A 19,618-nucleotide genomic window follows, 5' to 3' on the forward strand; every position below is an offset into this window, starting at 1 on the left:
GCAATTAAGAATATTTTTGCACCCAGACATGTATCAAAGGTTTCCGGTGGTATAAAAATCTCAAACTTGTTTTTAAAGAAAAGTGGGGGATGAAGCTAGCTATGGATCACAAAATGCCCCTTTAATTTTATCCTACAAACAGATACCGAGTGTACCCATCCTATATTCCAAGAATGTGATATTCTGAAACATGTGCCAGTCCAAACACAAATTTTTCCTTCACTATAAGGGTTCCAAACAGACACAAATAGTCTCTTTTGAAGGTTATATTCTAAAAATTGGCAATGAAGACCAATATTCATAATGATTAGCTGATGTTGTGCTAACAAAATAAAAAGTGTTCATTGTTCCAAATATATTTCTCACATGTCATCAAGTTTCAAACTAGGCCATTATACAAAGCATTACGAAAAAAAGACCCATTTTTCAGGATAGTAGATTTATATTTTTCAGAATATCATATTCATATAAACCTATAACCTTGGTATTTTCTTAGATGATCTTTAGAATATATATAGGACCATTGGAATAGCAGATGTTCAGAATGTAGGGCTGCAACGGATGGACACACCTTCTATAGTGGAAATTTCAATTGAATGAACACAGCCTGACATAGCGTGACACTTTTTTGCAAACACTGCGTGATGTAAGCCAGGGTGTGCGACTGTGCATGCGTAACATGGAAGTGAATCCACCCATGCCAACAGGTGATTGGTTAGTATTGTATCCAAGGTTGTGCGTTCGCATTGTAGTTTGAAATACGCAAAATACAATCGTGGTTGATTCATTCAATTGAAATTCCTAGTATAGTAAGCCCTATTATAGTACTACTACTTCCTTACTCCTTTGACTATTTCTGCTCGATAACAGCCTCTCCTTCATCCATTGATGAGAACTGTCTCATCTCAGCTTGTGCGTGAGCGGTAAGTGGCAGTTTCTCCCATTCTACATCATCTTCCCTTTGGTAGCTAGCATATGTTACAAGGAACCCTACGGTAAGAGCAAACCCCATCACAGCTATACCAAGAAAGTTAGCAACGTAGGCTTCACCTGGAAGATCCTTGTATTCTGTACCATTATTTGCTCCATTGCTGTTATACAAAAAATACAAAAGTATGTGTTATTTTTCCATAAGCTGAATGAAAATAAATAATATTGTTCAAGCATATTATAGGCCCACACTGTTCTTAAACCTTAGAGTCAGGGGGGATTTGTCATTTGGTCTAATAACATTTGGTCTAATATCCATTTCATCTACATCCATTTCGTCTAAACCCATTAGGTCTATATCCACTAAGTCCAATAATCATTTGGTCCTTGGTCCGATAACCATTTGGTCTGATACCCATTTAGTCTAATAACCAATAAGTCTAAAACCATTTAGTCTAACAACCATTCAGTCTAATACTCATTTGGTCTATAACCAATAGGTCTAATAGCCATTTGGTATAATACCCATTTGGTCTACACACCCATTTAGTCCTACAAGCATTTAGTTTATTAATAAATAGAGGAAATGGTATTAGACTAACTGGTTTTTAGACCATACAAGTATTAGACCTAACGGTTATTAGACCAAATGGTTATTAGACCGAATGGTTATTAAAGAAATATTAGACCAAATGGTTATTAGACTATATGGTTAGTAAACATACCGGTTATTAGACCAAACAATATTAGACTAAATAGACACTAGACTATATGATTATTAGACTAAGTAGCAATTAGCCTTTTTGGTAATAGACCAATTGAATATAGACTAAACAGGCATGAGACGAAATGGTATTAGACCAAATGGCAATAGACCGACTCAGGGAGCAAGAAAAAAATCCAATGGGCTTTTTGGTCCAGAATTAGCACTTGTTCAGTGCCTGTATGGGACATGACAACCCCTCTCTGACATTACAAAATCCACCAGTCCGGCGCAAGCGCCTCGTTCGCGCACCCCCCTCGATCGAGGAACTAGAACTAGTTCTAGTCCAGAATCACTTTAATATGATAAACTGATCTCAAAGAATAAGAACAACTTTGGTGACAAAAATGCTCCTCACAAGAGCATAAGAAGAGTTACAAGGTCATGCAGGAGTCAAATGTCTAGTTTGATATATCTGTGATGTATAGATGAGTTGACTTCTGACGTCAATGCCTGGCAGTATGCGCACGCATCAACACATTTTCCATTGTATGTTGCCTGGCAGTATGGGCGTACATCATATTTTGTTCAGGGCTCATGTTTTTAAAACTCCTGCCACATCACAATAAGGCTGCATATTAAACAGTGTAGAGGTTGCATAGGGTTCACTCGAGCATATCGATATACCAGTCCCTTGCCTTTGTTGATAAACATTGAGGCCAACTCATCTATAGTTCTAGAGTGATAGGCCTAATCAAAATGGTAAAGTCTACAGGGTGTATCAAAATTAAGTAAACAGGTCAGAATACTACTCTAGATGATAGCTGAAACAACATCTTGTACTCCCACAAGTGTAAAATAACTGGTGTGTGATCATTAATAAGAGTGGCACTTTTTGTGAGCTGTGCCATGCGGTTGCTATAATGCGTCTAATCTCAAATTCCAATTAGTGCATTTACATGGTTGCATCACCAGCGTACAGGCAAATTGCCCTTGTATGCAGGGGTATACCCCCCCTGTGAGATTAGGCTAGCTTGTGCGATTTGAATCGGCCACTATGAAATCCAACATGGCGTTACTCTGAACTTGAGACAAGACACACTATAGTTTGCTTCATAGCTAACCCCCTCCCCAGTGGCGGCACCAGGAATTTTTCGGGGGCATGGGGGGCAAAATGAATTTAAGGGGAGGGGGGGCAATATCAACAAATTTTGTGCAAAATTGCCGTAAAATGTGGAAATTTACGTAATTTTGGGGGTTTCGCCTCAAAATGCCCCCTTGCCCTCCCTCCTCCCCGTAGCGCCGCCACTGCCCCTCCGTCCCCATCTATAACAAAACTGGATGTTGGTTAAAACATAGACTGTAGCAGTCTGTGGTTAAAATAACATTGATGTTTATTAAGGCCAATGGCTTAGATTTCTTTTCGCCATTGGGGGGGATGGGGTTAGAAAAAATTTCTTGAAGTCAGCACCTTTTGGCGACAAAATAAGGTTATGGTACAAATGCGCGAGAAGCGCAGCGTAAAATTTTGCAATATTAAAGCTAAACTGGTGAAATATTGTACAAAAGTTGAATAAATTTATGCCAAGCACCTAAAAAATTTAGCACTTTTTAGGTTGAAATGGCCAAATATGGGGTTAATTTGATTGGAAACCCATATACAGGCGTCAACATTGGGGGATGATTGTATGGATCATCCCCTGGTAAATATTGGGGGATAAATCCCCAATCCCCGGGATCTATGCCTATGATTAAGGCATAGGAGAAACATAATCAACATGTTTAAGTCCTCCCTCTTATTTATAGGACACCATCAATGTTTTTGGGTCGTTTCCTTACATTTGTACATTGTAAACTGGTTTTAAATATTATTGCTAATGCTTACTATACAAAGAACTGCTTCTCATTGATGCCGGATATAACTGCAGCAACTGCCATGGCAAAGATAGCTACGCCAAAGTAACGGTGAACAGGCATGTAGACGGTACGGTAACCTTCTCGTAACCGTGGAAACAGAAATGTAACGAAGCCAAAGATAAACTAGAAAATACAAAAACAAGAACAACAAAATTAGAAAGCAATTTACATGATATGTGCATGTTTCAATTAAAAGACAAATCTCAATTTCAACTTTTATTGGGCTTGAAAATAATTTTCACAGAGAAGTGGAGAGACAGAACAGCTAGTCAACATAAGCCTAGCTTATTGAATTGCTAGGTCTAGTGACTTCAAATGGATTTGTTCTTTAAAAATAAATAATAAACTCAGTGATGAATGGAAGTGGTCATTCAATTTGAAAATATACAGTGTCTTTGGGTGACAGTTCCAAGGAGAAATAAGGGGTCTCTGGGTGACAAGGTTTAAGTGAAAAGAATGGGGTCTTTGGCATGTTCGGATAAAAGTGATGTTGAAAAAGGTATAATATCCCAACATACATGTCACTTCTGATATTGAAAATCTATTGAAGTACCCAACTCCTCCCGGGCAACAGCAAATGTTTATTCGTAATCTTCCTAACTCAAGAATCCCTCATCTTGAATGAATTACATCTCTAGCCTGTGAGAACTACCCCCTCTACAGCTGTTTTAATTCAAGACTCATTTTGACTTGGTTTCATTATTCTGCAAACAAAATGCTGTGAATTCTGGTATTTTAATGTAGCCTTTCTTGTTTAAGAGTTGTTTTGTAGGTAGGGTGAAACTGGTTTAGAGGGTGTTGTGAAAGAAATTGGTCGCACCCCTGGTCACATGGCAGAAGTGAGGGATGTTCCCCCTAAAATTCTTATAGAAGAAAAAGATATAGCCACAATTACCATCTACCATTTCAGCCCGAAAAACAAGGTAACATTTTTAATGTTTATTTTTTTATTTTGCACAATATTGCATGTTTCATGCACACTAGCCCATCAAAATACCAAAATTCACCTCCATTGGGCTAAAATAATCTGAAATTCTAAAGTTTTCACTCGCTTCACATGCAAATGTCCATGGCACAAAATATGCTCGTCCTTCTAAATTTGTAATGCATCCGTCCGCTGCCACAGACTATAAATGTCTATAAACATGTCCTGAGTGTCTCCCTCAGGACATGGCTCAAATTTGCCTGACAACATGCTTGTTACAGCATTTGAATTCCGCATCAGTTACTGAGCAACCAGTTCACAGTGATATGTATTACAAGTCACAGTAAAATTATCTTGAGCAGTGTTCAAAATAAGCCAAAAAAAGAGGTTATTTTGGCCTTAGGATTTGAAATATTTACAGGCCAAACTCAAATTGTAAAAAATGATAATGTTACCCTGGTCCACTTTTTGTGACACTTTTTATTTTCAAATAAACTTGATAAACTCAGATTTTCAAATAAACTTGAGAATGAAATCAGCATTGAGTCCATCTTGTTTACATTGAGTCTGTCTTGCTGACAAACATTCATGCCCCCAGCGCAAGTTTATCAATGCACTTGTTTATAACCGAGGGCCCATCCACATTTCGGTACACACTGATGTGGATTCAGATATTTCCATATAGACTTGAAATATCAATTTTATCAGGTTAAGTTAGTCACGCACAATGGTTCTATTTGCTGCCATCCTTTGAACATGTATTTGCTCTCCCTTACAACATTCACCCATGTACATACATCATTTATCATGCATTCAATTAACGACATATTTAAATTTTTTCATTGAAACCTATATTGTTCTTTAAAGGGGCAATTTGTGATCCACCGCCTCATCACAATTTACTCTAAAAAAGATGAGATTTTTATGCCATCAGAAACGGTATAAGGGTATATATATCCAGAGACTGCCCTTTTTTAAAATTCTTACTGCTCATAGTTTACAGTGGAAAACTATTTAAAACCATGTTCATCCTAATTTCAACAACTCTTCCTATACCTTTGTACAGGAGCCATCCATTGTTAATCTGTGATAATCCACACTTCTATAGCTTATACATGAACGCAAGTTAATGGAAGCCTATATAAGTGTTCATTTTTGCAGTTATGGTCCACATAAAATACATCTAAAATAAACCTAGTTAAAAACTACACCAAATAGGTTTATGAATATGCCAATATTGACTTCTTTTTGCTCATCCAATCAATAAGCTGCATAGCTGATCACTCTTCACTAACCACACAAACCGATCAATAATAACCACCCAGCAAACACAAAACGTTTTCGACATCATTCGCAAAAGGTTATAAAAAGTTGTCAGAAAACGTTTAAATGTCGGGTTATATAAAGGGTATATTAAGAGTATAAAACGTTTTCATAACCTTAAAAAACATTTTATGATAATCTACTGCTCAGCAAACAAAAATGTTTGACAGAAAACGTTTAAATGTCGGGTTATATAAAGGGTATAAAAACGTTTAATAACATTCCAAAAACATTCTTGAAAACTTGATACAAAACATTCTAAACAAAATGTTATTTTGGGGTTGAAAAAATATTTTGCGAAAAATGTTTGCCCAAAATATTTTCAATAACGTTTTAAAAACGTTTTCATGACCTTTATGTAACCCGACATTTAAATATTATTAAAAGGTTTTGAAAAAAACATTTTAAGAATATTTCTGTGTTTGCTGGGTTCAAATATTTTAACATAATGTTATTTAAGTATTGACACAATATTTGGCAAAAATGTTTGCAAAAATAGTTTACAATAACATTTTTTGAAAACATTTAAAAATATTGTTGTAGTGTGTTTTTATACAAAACGTTTTAAAACGTTATCATGACCTTTATATAACCCGACATTTTAATGTTATTAAAACGTTTTTACCTAAAGCAAAAGCCAAAATATAACTTATTTAAAACGTTTTTAAAACGTTTTTGTGTTTGCTGGGCACTTGAAAATCCCAAGGAGCTGAAAACGCTGGGTTGAAATCCCATATTTGGTAGGGGCTGGTCGCATTTTTCTCTATATGGTATGCCAATCAAATTTGGACACCAATGAGATTGTTAGAAAAACTAGATTGACAGCTGGTACAAAGAGCGTAGCACAAAGCGTTTGGGGGCGGGGTATTCCTCTGAAAATTAGCAGGGCTGTGCTTTGCTCACTGGCAATTTTGTTTGTATTGAAATAACACAGGGACCTTTGCTTTTGGAGAAGTATAATATTGAGTTGCAAAAATGTACTAGTCGCAGGAAATAGGAAAAGTGATCCCGCTCCTTTAATCATTGCTCGATGGCAAAACTGATCAAATTGCATCATTTATTCCCGTCGAAAAAAATCACTGTTTTTCATGAGAAGTATACACATTAAGATCCTACTCAATGACATTATATAATATGCAAGGATAAAGTACCATTTTATAGTAAGCAAGGTAAACACATCCCAGGGCAGTGAGTGTCAAGTTTTCAAGTGCAAATTTCATTCCAAGTATGACATTTTATCTCAGAATCTAAAGAATCTGAAGCTCACAATAGTGAACAATAGCTACAAACCTCCCAGGGATTCTCTGTTTTCTCTTATTCATCACAACATTTTGTATAGCAGTCCCGGATGGATGTATACTACTGTAAGCAGCTCAAAACTGATAGTATTTTACTGCACAGATTTCACTTCCTCCATTCTGCTACTTGGGGATGTAATCAAGATGCAGAGATTCGTGTTTTTGTTATTGATCAAGTCAAAAACAAACTTTATATTAATAAATGTGGGGAAATTTCATTTAACCCAAGTTAGTAAAAGGCTATACAATTGTTGGAATTAATTGCAGCTCTAAAATACATTAATCATTTTATTACCAAAACAATCATTAATGTAAAATGCTGCAGAACAGTAGTTTTTTGTCTTTATGTTTTACTCTAGGAAGCTTTATAAGACTATACAATACAATTTTTTTCTTCAATTTTTATTTCCCATCCTTTGTTTGTTTACCCAGGTTGGTCCGTAAGGGACACATGCTAATCCATGGGAAATCCATGGACCGTTCCAACATCCAGCAGGAACCACCATCACATACCTGTTAGCATTACTTTAATATGTAATTGGAAGACCGAATTAAAAAGACTAGTTTGTGTCTGATGTCAGGGCAAAGGTGTGACATGATTGGTTTCTGACCTGCGCAATACAGCATTTTTGGTCTGGTTGATAGGACGTCATAAGTAAACTAGTCTTTTTAATTCGGTCTTCAATTATAGCAAATCTGAAATAATTGATTCTACTTTGTTCAACTTAAATAAGTGACAACAATTATGTGGGTTTTGTTACTATACTGCTGATATCAATAAAGTCCAAACTTTCGTTGTGTAAATTCACATAAGTGCATGCCAATCATACATTATACTATGCACACTTAGCGAGGTGCTGCGTTCAACTGCATGTGTAACATTCAATATCAATCCACAACGTTATGAGTCTTGCCACTTACAGTAGGGATGACCAATGAACCATCAACTTGATTAGAACACTCCCATAGACATGCAGGGAGCTCAACTGTGCACTGCTTGCACATACATTTCTAAATTGATCTCATTCTTTTTTTTTTCAATATTTTTCTGTAAAATTTGAGGAAGTTACTGCCAATTATATTTTGTAACTATCTTGCAAATTACAGCAACATAACTTATTTTGTTTTTCTGTAAGTGCGAGTCAAAATTGGTCCATCGCCACAGTGCGCTTAATTGCCAGTGGCTGAGTTTAGCACTGCTCAAGAATGGCACAAAATATTCAAATCAGTAAGATCAGGTGAAAAACGTGGCCTACTGAGCTGTAATTTGGCAGAGTTGCCAGTAATACCTCTATCATACCCTCTGTAAAAAGGTTAAAAATTGAACAAGTAGATCTCGAGTTACAAATTAAATCACCAGCTTCCCTTTGGAATTTTTATATTCCTTTCAAATCATGTTAAGAAGACACCTTTCTGAACATAAATGTGAAGTTTCGTGCTCATTCGATGTATTGTTCACCTGATCTTAACCCTAAACATTTTCTTATATTTAGGCCTATAATATCTACAACTTGCTGCTGGCTATACCTTGTTTAGGACTTTCAAAAGAAGTACCTGAATGTGCAACCATAACTGTTTCAAAGTAGCCCGCGATAGTCATGCAGGTAACTCCGAGGTCAAGCATTGAATTGGTTTGAACAAAGATACTCATAATGTATTGAGTGCTACTTTGGTTTGAATGAGGAATACTACAGGAATACACATGAGCATGATGAGGATAATCTCTATTGTTGTGAATGAGTCAATGACCTTCAAAACTTAAGATTTTGTTTACATACACCTACTAATTGGTCATATTAAACCCAATAACATTGAAATTCTTGGTTGTGAAAAAAAAAAGTTCACCTACTTAGTGCAATTTTGATTTTGTGCCATATCGGCTATCTTGGATGATTTTTGGCAAATGTCCTCTAAATGCATGATTTCAATGAAAAAAAAAAAAAAAATAAGTTATGCCAGTGACTAGTTAAGTGCCATTTCATAAGAAACCCCTTTGATACTTTCACAATATGCTTGTTTCATGTTTGCAAATATGTTAAAATAAAGAAATATATAAGGTAAATATATGCTTATGCCAATTTTGCTCCCAACTGCTATTTTTGGACCTTGTCATTTTATTTCGCTCCAATGACCGGTCAGAATGGGAAACTTTGATAATTCATAATTCAAAAGTTTTTGACCGATTTTGACCATTTAACCACCAAAATACTTCTGTTGATTAGTTCTACTCAGAAAACAATCTTTTGTAGCAATAGGGTCAACATGAAATTTTGATGGTTATCCCTACTTACAGGTTGAACAGAGACGGAATATAATGATACGACATGACAAATAAGAAATGTATTAGATGTAGAATGTTTAGAAGGATTAAAACAGAAATATGGTTAGTAATATCAAATGAGCATTGATGTATAAATGAAAATGGGAAAGCAAATTAGTCCATGACTTTTAACTGAAATGTGTGGTATGGATACAAGCGTGTTCTTGTATCCACACCACACATGCTAGCCACAGTGTGGTTACCAGTGTAGAACAACAAGCAGACAATGCTAGTAATTTATGCTGCCTGGTATATGCACTACAAAACTAACCCTACCTGGCTAATGAAAATCCACTTAAACTGCACTTAAGAAATAAAATATAACACTGAAAAATACTTACATTTATTATCTATTCCAGCTCCAGTAACGCCTCATTAATTTCCCTGAACCTCTGGATGTATTGGGCCATTCCATTTAAAATCCACACTACCCCTGTCGAAGATTTAGTTAAAGTCCTCCACAGAGGGAGTATGAGTTTGGAATACAATAGACAATTGGGTAGCTTCCATTTGAAATACTCACTCCAGTTGTGGAAGGTAAAGCCATAATACTGTATGGGGGAGTATGGGTTTCAAAATAATAAACCCTGACCAGTTACATTTGAAAAACATATTCCCTCTGTGGCAGATATTTCCAAAATCTTCCACAGGGGTAGTGTGGATTTCAACTAAAGCCCATTGAAATAGGTATTAGCATTTTGCTTTGAAAATCGATCTAACAGGGCCGTAGTGCTAGGTGTTCATGCGCCTCCAGCATGTCCAGTGAATCAAGGCTTAATCCTACCTAGGACTGAGTTGTCACTGGAGTTGGAACAGATAACGCTTAGAAGTTACTTCAATGAGTCCCAATCTTAAGGAATTCCAAACGGAACAGCACATGGGACATTCAGGGGTTAATACCCTACTATTTTTTTGAAATTAACTACAATATATGTGTACAAGACAGTATACCTACAAAGGACTGATGACTAAACCTCACAACCAAAGATAAATTTGACTTTTAAAGACAAATGTATCCTGCTTTGTCATGAGAATAAGTAAAATAATTGTGCAGTTAATCAAAATTAGTAATGAAAGAATGCTCCAATTAATATTGCCATTACCAAACTTTACTAATGCGGCCTATACACCATCAATTTGATTGATCAATATCAAAGATCAATTTGATTGATCAATATCAAAGACCCTAGATACAAGAGTTTATACAAAACCTGCCATTGTGCACTGTACACACTAACATCAATAGTGATTTTATTGTCCAACAGTCAATAAAATCAAACTAGATTAGATCTCTTCAATAATATTGAAGAGAAGTATTATTTTGTATGCAATCCTGCATCTGGGGTCCCAAATATTGATCAATCAGATTGATTGTGTATGGGCCGCATAAGGGATAAAATCAAAACTCGAGCAGCGGTTGACTGGCGGTTCCATCCGGTTCTGTCTGGTTTCTATTGTTCTAAATAATGGGAACCGGATGGAACAGGCGGTCAACCACCGGTCGAGTTTTGATTCCATCCCTTAGTGTTTTTTACAAATGATAATACTTTAATTAATCAGATTATCCAACTGTAAAACAATGGAGTCTTCTGATACCACTCACCATCATGCCCTAGTTGGTTCATCTCAAGGAAGTCAGGAACACAATGCAAAAGTGATCAGCAATATCCAGAAAGCAATTACCACTGACTTTAGTCCAATCTATACATGCTTTGAAGATTTTCCATTCATGTAAGCATACAAAATTAGCTTATTATCAAGACTTCATTCAGGGATTAGACTGCTCGGCTAACTCTATTTGCCACAGAAGTGATGATGTAATAGGAATAACTACCATAGAAATAGGTTAAAACAATTTTTAATATATCGCCCTGCACTACAAGCAGGTTGCACTCATCACATGTATATGTCTGCAATCATAGTTTGAATGCAATACCGCTATTTTCAAAGATACTAATCTTACAGGTGTGAGTGATCAGCATGATATGAATAGTCTATATAATTATGATCTATGTCTTTATCATTGTTCTTTGACATCTGTGGTTCAATGCAGATGTACTGTATGAACATACTAGTGCAGTGCAATATATTCAAAAATTGTTTTAACCTATTACTACATGGTAGTTAATCCTGTTACATCATCATTTCTACGGCAAATCGAGTGTGCTTACATAAAGGTAATGCCACTTCGAACCATAGGCTTCTATTGAGAAAATAATTGACTGATGCGTCAGTAAATATTCAAGCCTTAGAAACCTTAGATACAAAGACAAAAAGAATTCCTCTGCTTTGTACTGCAAACCATGCATAAATCATTCTTGAACTTAAATTTGAATATTCCACCAACTCTGTATCCCAGGAAGTATGAATAAGAAGCCTTATTATTCTTCATAAACATTATGACCCGAGTCTTCTTCAAAAAGCACTAGAAGTCCATGCCAACATTCAGCAGTTGCTGTTGCAAGTTCTTATCATCTGTCACTTTGACCACCATGGCTTCAGGAAGTCATCCAATTCAACTGCCACTGTCCTTTTGGCCATAGAAGCTCACAGATACGACCCATGAGTAATCTTTCTTTAATGCAGGAGTGACTGAAGTTACTATATTGAATCATTGCCACCATGCACGGCACCAACATGCACCCATTACCAAAACTTATAGTCCTTAATTGTGTGGTAAAGTATCTTCATCAAGTTCTCAGTGTTCATCTCCTGTTAGCCGATGTCATTTGCTGTCATATATCAGCAATGGAACCAAGTCGAATGACATGCAGTAGCATAAACCAGATAGAAAGCCATGAAATAATAATTAGATTCTACCACCATTATCATTTAGAAATAATTGCATAACAAGTTGATGCACTGGAGTTAGGAAAGAACTATTAGTAAAATGTGGGTGCATGATGTAAACAAAGAAGATAAAAAAAATGGAGAGTGATGATGCTAAGAGAGTATGGGTATTTATAATCACTTACTTGTAGACCAAACATGAGGAATGTTGGCAGTCCTATCCAACTATGCATAGAATACATATTAGGAATACTCTTGGTGCTGTGATATCTAAAGACAGCCTTTAAACCGACAGCACTGCACAGCAGTGCCAGGATTTGTAACAGCATATGCATGATTTTAACCACCATTTTGTTTTCCTTTGAGAAGATGCGGAACATTAGGATCGCTAAAAATACACACACAAAAGAGAAAATGTAAAACTTGTATTAAACATTTGTATATTAGAAAGTTACTTACTTGTAAACCAAACATGAGATAACATGGGAAGCCAATCCAACTATGCATAGAGTACATGTTGGGGGTTCCGTCTTTCCGGTGATGGTTGAATACCGCTTTTAATCCAACGCCTCCGGAAGCCAGAGCTAGGATTTGCATGGCCATGTGAAGGATCTTCACAACAAGCTTGTTCTCTTTACGGAAGATGCGGAACATGAGAATAGCTACGTGCAGAAAAAGAGAGAGCACAAAGTTTGAAGAATGTAAAAAAACATGCCTTTTGTAATTTAAAAATGGAAGTTGCCCCACCTCAGTTTTGCTACTTCCAAGTTATACAACTATTTTGTATGATAACATATCGGGTTCTTCCTTATCTTACTTCACAGTACAGTATTACTTTACCCTGATTATTTAAATGTTATTGCATACAATACATATTTTGTTAATAAAATGACTGCTGCTTGAAGTAAATATGAACTAAATATTATTGGACATTAGGGATCTCCAAGCCACCTGTCAATCCAGCTCGGGAATCAACATAATACAAAACATGCATGAGGGAATGAGCAAGATTGGGGACCGAACAAACATACACCAGTTTTTATTGTAATGGTCTGTTTTGAACAGTTTATCTTGCATATATATATATATGGCAAGCCAAAACGAATTTGTTGTAATGGTTTATTCATTTCCAAAAGACAAAATGGATAAGCTACGCTACCACACCAATTTCTTTCTCTTCTTATTAATCCTCCATGACAGCCAAATTGATGTCATTTCCCCAAACGTCCCTTGGTTTCCTGTTCTGGCGCCAGCATATTGACTTCCAGAACTTCACATATTGTCACACATTGTTTCCAACAATCATATTCAAATATAATTGTCTATATTTAATATCTCATTTAATTTACAGAAATGACATACAGCTTCATCAACTGATAATTGCATTTATTTCAAAATATGATAAACATCTGAGTACATATGGGATTGTTACCAAGGTTACTGACCAAAAGAAATTTGATACAGCCTCTTTCTCTCTGCCCCTCACAGAAAACCTAAATAAAATGGAAACCTAAAACCCTTTGGTTTTCCATCAAAAAAACAAAAACAGAAATCTGGTTCATTTTTGCAATAATTTTGTAATAATAATTCTATCTATAGAACACTGCATCATAAGATATCCATTCGTAACCCTTTTGTGAATGAGGTTTGTTGTCACCGAGTTTGAGCATGCAGCTTTACTTGCATAATTTGCAGTAACGTTTTAAAAACTGCTGTAGTTACAATCCATATTTGGTTTGGTCTTTGTCAGATAAATGCAATCACCATGTGAAATATTTACATGGCTAAACACATTCTGCATCATGCAGAATGTGTTTACGGCCTGGCCTATTTTTAAGCTAAAATTGCTACAAAAATATTAAATTTGTTCAAAATGCACAAAATTTGCAAATTTGGTGCAAATTTCTATTTAAAAAAATGGGGGTTCATTGGGTGTAAGCTGATGGAAAAAGGGGGTCATTGAGTGGCAGATTTGTGAACACATTGCTGCACTACATTCATGTTGATCAAATGCAGCTTGTTTCATATTTATTGAAATCTAATATGAAAATCTCTTCTTTTCCTTCGCAATCTTGTAAAAATGAAAAACCCTAACTAAACCCATTCTGTCACATTTACCTTATTGAAGCCACATGGATTTTCCTACATGGTGCAATACAATAGTCACATTGTGCCATCAGTCAAAATTAATAGGTAAATTTTCACGGGAAAATTTTCTGGACACATGACACCCATGGGCGCAGACATATTAGCATTATGGACCCACGAGCACAGCGGGTGTTCTTCTAATGTATTTGAATAGGAAGAATTCCTTCTTTGATGCAAAATAAGTTACTTGTCACAAATTAATAATGTTATGGTAAGAGTTTCCGTAGATAAATATTTTTTTCCGTAGATAGATATTTTTGAAATTACGTTTTGATGATATTGTGAAAAAATTAAGATAACATAATATTCAATAAATTTGCAATGCACAAATTTCTATCAAAATTGCGGTCAAAAATACTATTCCAATTCAAAATTACTAGAACTTGAATAGCGAGGTCACCGCAGGGGGTCAGAGATCAGGCTCGAGGTTACACTCACATTGATACGCATTGGTCATGTGTCCAGAAAATTTTCCCGTGAAAATTTACCTATTAATGTTGACTGGCCATATAGGGATTTCCAAGATAATTATAAATATGGCTGGATTTGTTTTTCTTTGATTTGATTCCCCACAAACGTCATTACACACAAACTGTTGCATGATTACTTGAAAGGGTGTTGCCATCTCTCATGAAATATGAAATAGCTTTAAATTATAAACAAAGTTATATGATCAAATTAAATTATTCAGAGCACATCACACCATCAAGGAGCTTCAAGGCAACACAGCTTCAGTAAAGTAATCCTTAGAATATCCATAGATCATTTGGAATATCTAAGGAGGAAAGAACTTGTTTAAAATAAGAAGTAGTCTTGTCTTGGTCTAGTGTCCCTTGAGGCTAAACCAGGACAAGCTGGATAAGTAGCACAAAGTTCCTGGTGTAACCTGTTAACATGTCTCAAGCATCTTTCTAAGACCTCAGCTGGAAATATAAGTATTTGCTTTTATAGTAAAGCAATACCACCAATGGCTTAATGGTTTGAATGGCTCTGCTTCTGTCATTTTTATCTGCAAATCTTGTAAGTTAAGATATGCAACACTAAATCTTTAACAAACAAGTTTCCTTTCATATTCAACACAAAATTCTGTCATGTCTGTGTTGGGTTGAAAAAAAACCCAACTGTTCTTCTATATTATCTATAATAAAAATTCCCTTTAAAAGGGAAGGCCAGCCAATGCAGAAGAGGTCTTGTAAATAGTTTGGGTCACCGTGAAAGGCATTTTTTAGGATCACGCTTACATCCATGTTACATGACAGTTCACCAAACCATCAATTGTGAGAACATGCACACTGAAACAGCAAAACACATTAACTCCTATAACTCCTGTCAACTCTTTAATTCATTACTCCAAATTGTTCTGTATTTTTGTCTTTACTGCTTTTTACCCATGCTTATTATTAAAAATCAAGAAATACACTGCAGTTGTTAGTTAATTCGCTATGTTAACTCAACTTACATGCACATTTTATTTTAAAATAATTTTATATTATTTCGCAATGTATAGTTTACTATAAAGTAGATAGTGGCAAGCACATGATAAAGGACTGATCATTCACTACAATCTTCACTTTTAAACTGTATTTTTGAATGTGTTGATTGTTAGTCCGAAACTCCTGCAAAGCTATGGACATGGCATCTTACCTACTCCATTCTGTAGTCTGCATTGTGTGTTTTCTCAGTCTTCAATCATTTTGTTGAATGTAATTTTATGAATCAAATAAAAAAGATAGAAATTGGCCTCACTTTAGTTATGTGTCATTTTACAGTATTTATCATTTATAAAGTAAGACAATAATTTATTTATTTTCTATAAGTGCATGTCAAAATATGGGATATATTGTTCAATATTATAGCTAGCCCCTAAAAACTTTATTTTCAATCGGATTTTTCCGTTGAAAAGACAAAACTGATGTTAAAGATAGCAATAATATCATCAATAACATTTTGAGTCAATTTTATCCATAAAACGATACAGGATAGGATAGATAATTACTTTGACTTCAATGTGGTCCATATAATGAAGATTTTGATTCCACAACATTATTAGATCTGTTATCAACATATCAATTATGCACTCACAGGCAACCAAACATCATGCTATCAGTAGTCCACTGATATGACCTCGTGATCAACCCCCAGCTTTGACCATGTCATTTTTTTTGATATGCTGATTGCTGAACAAGTTTATGTTTATATGTGTAGGCCTAACCTATGATAACTTTTTAAGTCATAATTAATTCAAACATAACTTTGGCAATACTCAATCGTTTTGCAATCGTTGAAACAGCAAAACATACATTCTTTTCCTTGCAAATCGAATTAGCAGACATCAAAAACATTTCCACCACGAGAAGTAAAAAAAAAAATTCATACCAATAGAAGAAGGCTATAATTTTAGCTAATCTTTAGTGTACACAAACCCCATCTCAGAATTAGGTACCAGCGCCCTATATGCGCTGGCGAAAACAAGCCACTTTTCTATTACATATTTAATAAAAAGGACTCTCTCTTAAAGCCATAATGTATGATTTCCCTTAAATTTTAATTTTGTTATTATTTACTCTAAATGCTGAAATAATGTTAGTAACAACTCAGGAATGTTTTATGTCCATTTGAAGCCAAAATAAGGAGGCTAACTGAAAAACAACACACCACTGGCTATTTTGGAAGTTTGACTGTTTAACATGAGTTCCATGTATCCAAATTGCTCTGTTGACCTAAAACACAACAAAATGAGGCTAATTCCATTTACGTGTAAGTTGGGATAGGGGAGAGTGGGGTAAGTTGCGCCACTTTTTACATTTACTTTCACTACGCTCAAATAAATAAAGCAGGACCCAAATGCAGTGTTACAAATGAAACATATGTATGTTTACTTGGTTATGATACCACAAAATTGTAATCAATATTTTGCACTTTCGCACAGTGAGGCTTTAAAAATCATTTGCAAATTGGCTCAACTTACCCCAACGGTGGGGTAAGTTGAGCCAGTCGCGGGGGAAAGTTGAGCCACCATAGAAATGTACAGTATATGCCATAGCTGTGAAATTCAATTTTGCCTTTTTTTAAATTGTTGTTTTCAGGTCTTTATTTCGAAAAATAGTTTGATATAGAAGTAGTTTGATCTAAATATTGCATACATGTAATTTCTGACAAGATTTTTCCTATGCTCAACTTGCCCCATGGCCTGTGGCTCAACTTACCCCATGTGACCCTTTTTGTCAACAACCAAGCCTCCCACCTGACTAAAACGGTTGTAAATAGTTTTCTAAAATAGTGTTCATATATCACATCCTCAATACCCAGAATGCTATCATTTTAGCCTTTTTCTTTCTGGGTGAAACATGAAAAAAATTGGTTTTTGCCAAAAGTTCAACAAAAGTGCGAAAAATGAACTTTCTAATGCAGCTTTCTTTAATACCCTATGTGCAAGTGATTCCATATTACACTTGAGAAGCCTCTGTTATGTCATATACAAATAAGTGGAACTGCAAAGTAAGATAAGTTTTTAATTTTCTTTCTAGAGGGGGTGGCTCAACTTACCCCCTGGCTCAACTTACCCCACTCTCCCCTATGTGTAAATATTACAAATATGCCACAAAATCAGGTTTGAAAAACATGAACCAATTTCATATTACAAGCCCGGGATTACAAGATGACACATGGCTGTTATAGTAACTATTACCTGCCTGTAGTGCCATTTCCCATGAACTAAATCTGTACCTATTTGTTCTTGTCCATCACTAAGAACCATCACACTGCAAATCTACTTTCAAACAGTGACCCACTTTCTTTATTCGCTGAATAATACATTAATGAAAATTGAATATAAACTTCTTGGCACACATCTTTCAGATGAAAGTGATATGGTTGTGTCATGGATGAAGCAATCTGAAGGATAATTACATTAGCATAGGTGAGAAACTCATCTAAAGGGAGACTTTCCCTCAGTTCATTCTTCTTGCTCTTGTACCGTCATGCTTTACTTTTATGTTCATTCCTGTTATTCTTTTTATTCAAAACAGATAAAATATGTGGCAACATCACACAAATTGAAAATTGAGACCTGGCACATAACCAGCTTGTCCTTTCCAACATGCCCAAGTGGGAAAACCTGTACAGGATTGATTGTGCTTGTTGGAGGGGGAAAGGGACCTGGGACATAAGCAGCTTGGCAATATGATATTCTGCATTTCATGTACATATCCTTAAAACTTTTGAATCCACGCTTTCTTCAAATGTTTTCAGCTTTGACAGCCAGTTGCCATGGCAATTGCCATGAGCATGAAAGTTAATCTTAAAAACACAGTGGTCAATCTGTCATCCTAACCAGCTGGACTTCACTTGGGTCACCATACTATATGCCCTCTGGCAATTCCAGCCCTGAAACTCACTCCCCTGCCCAGCTGACCTCCAGAGCACCAGGAATGTGTTGACATGCAAAAGGTCAAACATCAGCAGGTGTCGAGGTATATAAGATCAAATTATGAAATCCAATATCAGAAAATGAAACCAGTGAAACAAAATTAATTACCCTCACTTTTCTCTAATCGAGGGTCATTTTGCTAAAGTTCTTTAAGGACCCGTCGATGAAATGGAGGTGGCAAAAGCATGTGCAGGGATGATTGAGACATTGTTCTGGTTGAAGGGAAAAAGGGACCTGGCATATGTGTACATAACCTGCTTGGCACTATGTTCTAAGGTGGCAAACGCCAAAATTTCCTCACAGTGTGATTTTAGATCTCGGTGGTTTTTATTTTATTACAACAAGATTATAAATATCAAGCAAATAAAAACATTTAGACTAATTTAAAATTAAGATATTTACACTTACTCTAACTTTGTGTCAGATGTGGATATATAAAATATAATTCAAATGAACATAATCTTAATTGTCACTGTTTTTTCCTTCAAACCTGACCACTTAAAATAATATTATACTGTGCTTACACTACATAAGGCTAGGCACTTGAGATAATCAGTGCCTTTTCACCTTCCAATTCCAGAAGAACATCCCAGCAAACACAAATTGTTTACAGAAAACATTTAAATGTCAAGATAATTATAAAAGGGTATATATATATATACTGAGTATAAAATGTTTCATTAACATTCACAAACATCTTTGAAAAATTGCTGCAAAACTAACAATGTTATTTGAAGTGTTAACATATACTAATGTTTGTCAAAAAACATTTCACAATAACACTTTTAAAATGTTGCTGAGTGTTTTTTCATTCAAATTGTTTTTAAAATGTTTT

General features: G+C 35.4%; 1 protein-coding gene across 2 annotated transcripts in view; it reads right to left on the minus strand.

Annotated features, from left to right (window-relative positions):
* Window positions 1–19,618, minus strand: part of LOC140153238 (transmembrane ascorbate-dependent reductase CYB561-like) — a 64,270-nt gene continuing 44,652 nt past the window's right edge. Inside the window, exons 3-5 of one of the 2 annotated variants that reach the window (XM_072175929.1) lie at window positions 12,392–12,594; window positions 3,519–3,673; window positions 1–1,091 (exon numbers count right to left, since the gene is read on the minus strand). In XM_072175929.1, the coding sequence (XP_072032030.1) occupies window positions 851–1,091; window positions 3,519–3,673; window positions 12,392–12,594 (599 nt within the window). In that variant the 3' untranslated portion in view covers window positions 1–850. Of the gene's footprint in view, window positions 1,092–3,518; window positions 3,674–12,391; window positions 12,595–12,665; window positions 12,869–19,618 lie in introns of both variants that reach the window. The other variant, XM_072175928.1, reaches the window with a different exon arrangement.

The sequence above is a fragment of the Amphiura filiformis genome, chromosome 5 (genome assembly GCF_039555335.1).
Source record: "Amphiura filiformis chromosome 5, Afil_fr2py, whole genome shotgun sequence".
Lineage (NCBI taxonomy): Eukaryota > Metazoa > Echinodermata > Ophiuroidea > Amphilepidida > Amphiuridae > Amphiura > Amphiura filiformis.